At 39.6% G+C, this 8,477-nt stretch overlaps 1 protein-coding gene across 1 annotated transcript; it reads left to right on the top strand.

The window, feature by feature from the left end:
* Nucleotides 1-2,182: 2,182 nt before the first annotated feature.
* krt18a.1 (keratin 18a, tandem duplicate 1) lies at nucleotides 2,183-8,089 on the top strand. The gene is made up of 7 exons (XM_026154138.2): nucleotides 2,183-3,097; nucleotides 5,242-5,324; nucleotides 5,791-5,947; nucleotides 6,619-6,783; nucleotides 6,866-6,991; nucleotides 7,190-7,410; nucleotides 7,496-8,089. Exons 1-7 carry the CDS (start codon nucleotides 2,663-2,665, stop codon nucleotides 7,617-7,619), a joined length of 1,311 nt encoding a protein of 436 aa, XP_026009923.1. The 5' UTR covers nucleotides 2,183-2,662; the 3' UTR covers nucleotides 7,620-8,089.
* Nucleotides 8,090-8,477: the final 388 nt, after the last annotated feature.

Below are 8,477 nucleotides of genomic sequence, written 5' to 3'. Positions count from 1 at the left end.
GAGTGTTAACAAGCTAGCATGATTCTTTTTATTTCACGCTTAGAAATTTACTGACCTAGTTAAAGCCCAATTTATTTTTAAATGGTCATTGTTATATAAAAAGCAAAAAAAAGCATGTTTTTGGATATTCAAATATTTAGTGAGCACAAATATCAGCAGCTGCTAAATGTAATAATGGTCCTCTGTTGATCTCTACAAGACCTCCAAAAAATGTGTTTTCACATTTGTTTATATACATTTTAAGCAAATAAGAAATATGTTAAGTGGTGATATTCTAAAGTGTTAATTTCCATATTATTTCATGTTCAGTGGAGCTAGTTTTTTCCACTACTTCCAGTGTCAGTGCTATGCTAACCTGGCACCAGCTTCATACTTACACTGAACTACTCGTTTAAGATAGGATTTACAAAAAGGCTACAAGGCCACATTTTTATACCGGAAAGAGCTGCAGCTGAGGCAAATTTTCACCAACTGGTGAAATTCTAAAATGTTCATATTCTGTTTCCGTTCTCAAGTTTAGCTAATTTTGTCCTGTGCTGTACTTGCGTTATGTGTTCAAAATAAAGTGTAAAACCCACATTGTTGTTGTTGTTGTTGTGTCAGGCTTAAGGTAACCCCTGTTATTCACCTTACAAATAATGTACACATACTATGGTCAGCTATTATCCTCAAACCTTAATCTTTGTTTTCTCTGCTGGGTGTGGCAGCCATTAGATTCAGACAAAGCACAATCATTCTCCACCACTACAAGACAAACAAAATCGTGGGAAAAAACAAAACAAAAAAAACAGTCATCCATAAAATGATCCTAGCTAGTTTTGCATATTTACTAATTACTAATTTCAGAAGAAATATAATTTCTTAAATCTATTTGTAGATCAGAAACATGTTTTTTGTCTACTCTCTTTTCTCTTGCTTAATTTGTGTCTGTTCTTCAGTTTCTACTGACTGCCCTCAAAATATCTCAGAGACTTACAGGTAAGCTTATATACATGTTTGTGAAGCAGCTTCTTATGAAGCCACTTTATTGCAATGCTTACGACAAATCCATTTGTTTACCGGCTCATCTGCAGAGCAAGAGTATTTCTGATTTTGTCAGGGGCCCTTTATCCTTTAATATCCTGCTGCATATTCCTTCCTAAAAAAAAAACCCCCAAAAAAACAGAAAAATGTGGAGCAACAATAATACTGAACAACAAAACCTTAAGCAGGATCTTTATCTGGGAACAAGTCGATGATGATACAGACGACTGTGCGTAGGAAGATAACTTTGCGTATAAAACTGATTAATTGTTCTGCAAAACAGAAATCTGACAGTGACGCATATTATAAAATGCATATCTGTACAGTTTATGTAAAACTGTGAAGAAAACAAAGAAAAGAAGTTATTCCTTGTTTTAAGACCACCAAGTAGAGGAATGTGTCTGGAATGTTCTTGTGTTAAAAAGCTGCAGGGGGGCCCCTGAAGTATGTTTACTGGTGTAGAAAAGTCATTGTTCTTACATATCTACTAACCAGACTGCAGAATTGTTCCTTTGTTTGACCATATCCTTTATGGGAGGGGGGCAATCAGGCACACATCCGGCTAAGCAGGACAGATAACATGCTGGAGTACACATAACATCTGGAGTTAACACCTTGAAAACTTTTTTCTTATTTAACTGATGTTTTTTATTCAGGTTTAAACACCAAAGATCATGGGTTGTGTTTGTGGTATGTTAGATTTGAAAATGTACTTTCACATCAAACCAACAGACACCTGGAATGGTATAAAAATACCTTTAACAATAATTAGCTGGATCCCAAATAATGCTTTTATAAAATACTATGATTGCAGATGTTTATTGAGAGTTTTGTTTATGTTAAATCAGTAAGAGTGCTGACAAACACAAAAGATTACATTTTTAAACGACAGCTAATGCACTTCTGCATTAGCTGTCGTGTCTTCCTCATGTAGGTATGAAATGACCTGATCTCATCAGCTCCGATGAGTAGAGCAGTGATGACATCATTTGAGCATGTGATCACTCACTGAATCTGTGGGTCACTTTTGGGTGTGTCACTCCTATAGGGTGGAGATTATGATGAGTCTAACGTGGAGCCAAAAGGAGGTATAGCTGTTTATGTAACTCAGTACTGTTAATCCTATTACTGTTGGAACCATTGTTAATAAACATTGAGTGCAAAGGCCTAATATTATTTTAGGCATTCCTTAACTGTCAGTGTGGGTTTTATTCTCTTTAAAGGTTTTGTTAGTAAAATTAACAAGCAGAACTAATCTTAGACTTTACTGTTGTGTCAGTAAAGTCCAAAATTAAGGCCACTCTAGTCTCATATAGGGAAAAAAAGGTTTTATAATTCTACCAAATATCAAGTTACTGAATACCACAGAGTCAAGATTTACTAACTTAGGGAGCCTTCAAGGACAAAGGCAGGTTCTGAGCAGTAAGTATGGCTGAGGCCAGTGGAAAAAAAGGGAGGTGACACAGGCTAGGAGGAGTGGTCAGAGGGGCGGACCTGAGGGCCCACAAGGTTTATATAGTTTAAAACTTTCCCTCTCCTCCTGCCTTGTGTCTGTGAGCTCCAATTTCTGCCTGCCCAGGCTGTGCCTCTGTCTCTCTTACTGACAGTCTCTCTCACTGAGTCTCACACTATAGCGACAATGCAAACCTCCAGACATAGTACATACTCTGTGCGCTCCTCCTCTAGTAGCAGGGCTCCTGCTATGTCCATCACTCGCACCTCTGCTCCGCTCTACAAATCCAGCAGCATTCATGGTGGGGCCGGTGGGACCAAAATCAGCGTCTCCTCCAGCTACCGCAGTGGGCTGGGATCCAGCATGGCAGCTGGCTCTGGAGCAGGAGGCTTCTCCAGCAACATCCAGGTGAGCGGGAACAGCGCCGACATCATGGGCAATGAGAAGTTTGCCATGCAGAACCTGAATGACCGCCTGGCCAGTTACCTGGAGACGGTGAGGAACCTGGAGCAGGCCAACCTCAAGCTGGAGATTAAGATCAAGGAGGCCCTGGAGAAGAGCGGACCCGACTTCAGAGACTACAGCAAGTACCAGGCCATCCTGGATGACCTGCGGAAGAAGGTGAGGAGGGAAATGGGGTTGGGAGGGATGACGAGGGTAGACAGGGGAATGTGACCGTTTATGTGTTAATAAAAAAAGAACGAGAGATGAAAGAAGATGAACATGAAAAGCAGAATGAGATGTGCTGTGATAAACATTTTAAGATGTTGTGAGTGTACCTGATTGGTTATGTATTTTTGACTAAATATATCCCCATTAGTTCTCAGGGTCTCGTATAGTTTGTAGAATCCTAACAAAGTGGATTCCTGCTAGTGCTTGGCATAGCGCCACTGCTGCTTTGAGCTGGGGGCTGAGGGTTGGACCGGAAACAGTATGGAGGAGGAATGCTGGATCATCAGGGGTCACAGACACAGGAAACCAGAGAGAGAATCCTGCGACTACTTATAAACCCCATACTTCCCATCCTTAACTACCCTTTCCCTCCTTGTTTAGTCTTCTTAAATTGAGAGTGTGACTGTAACAATTTCACTCTGCGTTCATCCAACAGAAAGTGAGAGATAAAAGGGAAACTTATTAGACACAGAAGGATCTATCAGCATTTTATAAGTGACTGAATGTTAACTCATGCTTAAATGACAAATGCTATGAAGTCAGTTCAGCTGTAATTTCCACACAGTTTCAAGATTTCAAAGTAAAGGTACTACTCATGCAGCAAAAACATGTTAATCATTTATTCGAGATTTCTTGGTATTGCGTGCCACAGAAAAAAACAGCAGGATCCCTGAAGCACAAAATCCTGACATTCTACATTCAAAACTGCTATTTGACAGCATTAAGTCAGACTTGCCACATGGAACATTCTGGACTTTCGACTGTAGCATAGCGTATCTCTGCATCTTATCACTGTGGGGAAACATATTTGTAGTCTAATCTTTGTAATAGGATACTAGCATCAAGGTCGGAAAATTTCTTTTTTGAATAAGCGGCTTTTCCCCCAATCCTTTACTTCTCAAAACATTACATAAGATCAAACGCTGTCTGGAATTGGGTTTTGTTTGCTCTACTAACAACTGAGGACCTCAGCTTAGCCAAACAGATAAAGGTCGAACACACCTAATATTTCGTCTGCAATGATGCAAAGAAATCACCCATAACCTCAGAAAAAAACCCAAAAAATTCTCACAGAGATTTAACAGAGTCTAAAAATAAATTTAGTTCTGACATGAAAAGTCGACTACCCTCAGAATCACAGACTTGCATGTGAAGTGAACAAACACACACACAAACACACCGGCACAGCCATAGTCACCACCATCCTCATGCAAATTGTCTGCCGACAAGATCCTGTTTCTTAGCACCAACAGCCCGGCAGCCACTGATTGGCGCATTCTGCATACCTCCCTTGCCATCCATCCCAGCCTTTATCTGTCATATCTCTCAGCTAGAACAAATATTCTAACCATTTAGTTTTTGAAGCAGCTGCCACTATTCACATTTATACACACAGACAGTGACACTTATCCTCTAACAGTAAACCCCAATAAACTTTTATAGTTTTCTATGAAAACTTAAAACTAAAAAGCACACATAGCATGAGTAGAAAATTATTTTTATCTATATATCACATCAGGCTAGTTTTGAACTACGCTTTTTGAGTTTGATTGAGCAAAGATGTTTGTTTGCTAATAGCATAGCGATAGCCAGCAGCTGGTTGACTTAGCCAAGCAGCACTGAAAAACGCAAAATAAAAAAAGAATACCTAGCTTAGTCATTAACTTGGTATAATAATCTTTTTTTCCCTTTACATGAAGTCTTACCAAAGCTAAAAGGTTCTGAGGTACAGCTGTTTTCAGGCTTTATGCTAGGCTAACTGGCTGTTAGCCATAGCTTAGCATTTAGCAAACAAATGTAATTCTAGTCTTCAGCTTCTCATCTAACTTTTCAAAGTACAATATATGATAATATTAAATATAATATTCAAATTTTTATACACTACCAGTTCAAACTACAGGTAACTTCTGGTGATTCTAATAGTATGAAAAATACATTCTTAAGCAATATTACAAAACTACGCTAATAAAATATATACAATAGTCATTGTCTCTCTTTGTTGATTCTTTTGTAATTGCTCGCTCTACTGTTAGCTGCTTCATGTTTTAACTTTGCAGTTGAAATAAAGTTTTTCTTTTGTTATCCGATTCTAGGTGTTTGATGCCACTATCGACAATGCTCGTCTGGTTCTCAACATTGACAACGCTCGCCTGGCAGCTGATGACTTCCGAGTGAAGTAAGACCCGCCTGCTTTACCGCTGACATTGTAAAACACTGAAATAGACAACTGCTGGCACACCCTCTTTTAGTGCAGGATGGGTTGTAGGACGAATCTAGTGTGAAGATCTAAAGGAGGAGTCAGTCATCAGTCATGTAGTCGTAAATTGTCACCTTTGAATCACAACTGCTGGAGTTGTGTCATAAATTATGTGTAGTTGCAAACAGAGCTGACCATAAAGTTAACAGTATTATACGCTGACCAAATAATGATGTACACTGACATTTTCTAAACATACACAGTTCACACAAACACATAAATAATCATGAGCAACTCAAGACAAAGTACGGCAACTCTCTAAATAAGTGTAGCAAAATATTTAACAAAAATTTACAGGTAGACTAAGTTCATTAAGCCTCTGTGAATGTGAGCAGCTGCGCCAAACTCTGACGTTATCCTGACTGCTTTGCCCTGTCCTGTTTAGATATGAGTCCGAGCTGGCCATTCGCCAGTCTGTGGAGGCCGACATTGTTGGTCTGAGGAAAGTCATCGATGATACCAACTTGACCCGCATGAACCTGGAGAGTGAGATCGAAGCACTGAAGGAGGAGCTCATCCACCTCAAGAAAAACCATGAAAATGTGAGTTTGATTACTTTAACTTATTTCAAAAACAAAATTTCAAATATAAAATATTTAATTCAGGTCTATAGGCTATATTTGTGCTGCTTTCAACATAGTCGAACTCAGAAAGATACATAATTATATACATATTATTTGCAGATCTGTTCATCTCATTAATCCTTCTCATTGAAACCATATGTGCTTAAGTTCCATCCACATGCAGTGAAAGCCACGACTACAGCCTACACCTCCTTGAGTGGGATGTTGTGGAAAACAGTCTTTAGAAAACTTTGCTGGGAATGCAGAGGTTGCTTAAGAAATCTGAAATATCTGTATGTGAGATCTGTGGGAAGCCTCATCGTAAAAATGGTTCCCAGCCACAATTGGCAACAGAGAAAGCTCCAAAGATTTCAAATGACTATGATTTGAGTGCATAAGCCAAAACACAACCATTTGTTTACTGAGGGAAATATTAAATTAAGTGTTAAGGGACTCAGGCACAGACCTGTATATTTGCCTGACCGAAGCGTGTGATTATGGTTGGATAGAGGCTAAGGGTCACCGCTGGGTCATGACTCAGTTCAAGCAGTAGAATGAAAAAGAATTAAGAAGTATTCTATAGACCTGGAAGTAGTTAGGTAAGGTAAACAATAAGAGTGACTTTCTATTGACTTTCTTTTTTTCTTTAGGAAGTTATCGAGCTTCGTAACCAGATCGCCCAGTCTGGAGTCCACGTGGATGTCGACGCTCCTAAAGGCCAGGATCTGGCTCAGATCATGGCAGAAATCAGGGCCAAGTATGAGAAGATGGCAAAGAAGAACCAGGAAGAACTGAAAGCATGGCATGAATCTCAGGTAAACCATTAGCAAAAACAAATCAAGTTAAAAAATGTAAATAAATAAACTCTTGACTAACTTGTCTTTTAACCTCAATCAGATAACAGAAGTGCAGACACAGGTGACCCAGAACACAGAGGCCCTGAAGGGTGCCCAGACAGAGGTGCACGAACTGCGCAGACAGATACAAACGCTGGAGATTGAACTGGAATCACAGAAGAGTCTGGTGAGCAGTCTGCCCCTCATTTACCTCTAAACACGCTTATCTGAACTCTCCACATTGCCCAACTCAGCACTCTCACTTCAAGTCTCTCGGGTGTATTCTGTTGACACAAGCGTTGCACTCCGGTGATTTGTCTCTATGGAGCTGTCATCACTAATCTGAGTCCACTGTAAAAATGTAACCCCTTCTTGTCACTTACAGAAAGCCTCTCTGGAGGGCACGCTAAGGGACACGGAGCTCCGTTACAACATGGAGATAGAGTCTTTAAACACCATCATCCTGGGCCTGGAGGCAGAGCTCACACAGCTGCGAAGCAAAATCCAGTTGCAGACACAGGATTACGAGGCCCTGCTCAATACAAAGATGAAGCTGGAGGCTGAGATCGCAACATACCGACGGCTGCTGGACGGTGGAGACTTCAAGTGCGTAGGATAGTTTTCCTATCATTTAGAAGTCTAAAAGTAGAAACTACCTGGAAGTTAACTGAGTATTAATGTTTTTACTTAGGCTCCAGGATGCTCTGGAAGAGCAGAAAACAACAGTGACCAAGACCAAAAAAGTGATGACCGTCACACAGACGCTGGTGGACGGCAAGGTGGTGTCCTCCAGCACAGAGACAAAGAACCTCTGAATACAAGGAGCAAGCAGCTGATTCTCTCACCAGTCACTGTCACAGCATTATAACACTAGCATACAACTGGTCAAATTTTACCTCTTTGCTTCTTAGTGATAGAGCACTAACAACAATAAGACCCTTCAGCCGTCTCTACCAATAGTTTGACTTCCTGGGTATACAGCTCTCCCACAGGCTGCTAAAAAAAAACTGGATCAAAAGAAAACAAAGTCATTTTTTATTTATTTCATCATGAGTTATTTATGTGTTTGTGTGTCGACATGCAGATGTTTACAAAAGTTTCAAATTGGAGAACTTTTTCAAAAAAACAAAAAGATTCAAGACGTTATTTCAAAGTCATAAAATTCTCAGAAAAAATGAAATTATTTTTATATTTCATCATCTTTTTTGTTTTCTTTCTGTCCAGTTATGTCTGCCTGCTTTGCTGTTATGTTCAGACATTTCAATAAAGTCCATCTGAAATTATACTTGCTATCACGGTGTCTTGTTCATTCAGAAATCGCTCGAGATACAGATTTGTTTAGTCTGCTGAGCAGACAAGTAAACAGGAATCCCAAACCCCTGTTCCCATTAACACACACTGAAGCAGCTTAAAAATATTAATAACATAAAAAGGGGGATGGGAATAGGAGATAAGAATAACATAACAACATTGTTCGCATAATTGAGCTCCAGGCTCTTCCAAAGCGTTCACTGAACCCCTCAGCTGAATTGTACTGACAGACTTTTACAACATTTACCATTTGAAGTTATACAGCTTGGACTGTTTAGAGTATTTAGGGTTTAACACTTCACGGGCAATAAATTACTGCAGTAACAACCAAACTTGAGCTAATTATTCAGCTGATGGTAGCA

The sequence above is a fragment of the Astatotilapia calliptera genome, chromosome 20 (assembly GCF_964374335.1).
Source record: "Astatotilapia calliptera chromosome 20, fAstCal68.1, whole genome shotgun sequence".
NCBI lineage: Eukaryota > Metazoa > Chordata > Actinopteri > Cichliformes > Cichlidae > Astatotilapia > Astatotilapia calliptera.
Note: the sequence above shows the minus strand (reverse complement) of the source record. Positions and strands in the feature narration are given on the sequence as shown.

Excerpts from the sequence above, each read along its gene's own strand:
- krt18a.1 (XM_026154138.2), top strand. The coding sequence starts at position 2,663 with ATGCAAACCTCCAGACATAGTACATACTCTGTGCGCTCCTCCTCTAGT. Across the intron at positions 6,992-7,189 it reads TGGAATCACAGAAGAGTCTG|AAAGCCTCTCTGGAGGGCAC; the intron begins GTGAGCAGTCTG and ends TGTCACTTACAG. Across the intron at positions 7,411-7,495 it reads CTGGACGGTGGAGACTTCAA|GCTCCAGGATGCTCTGGAAG; the intron begins GTGCGTAGGATA and ends GTTTTTACTTAG.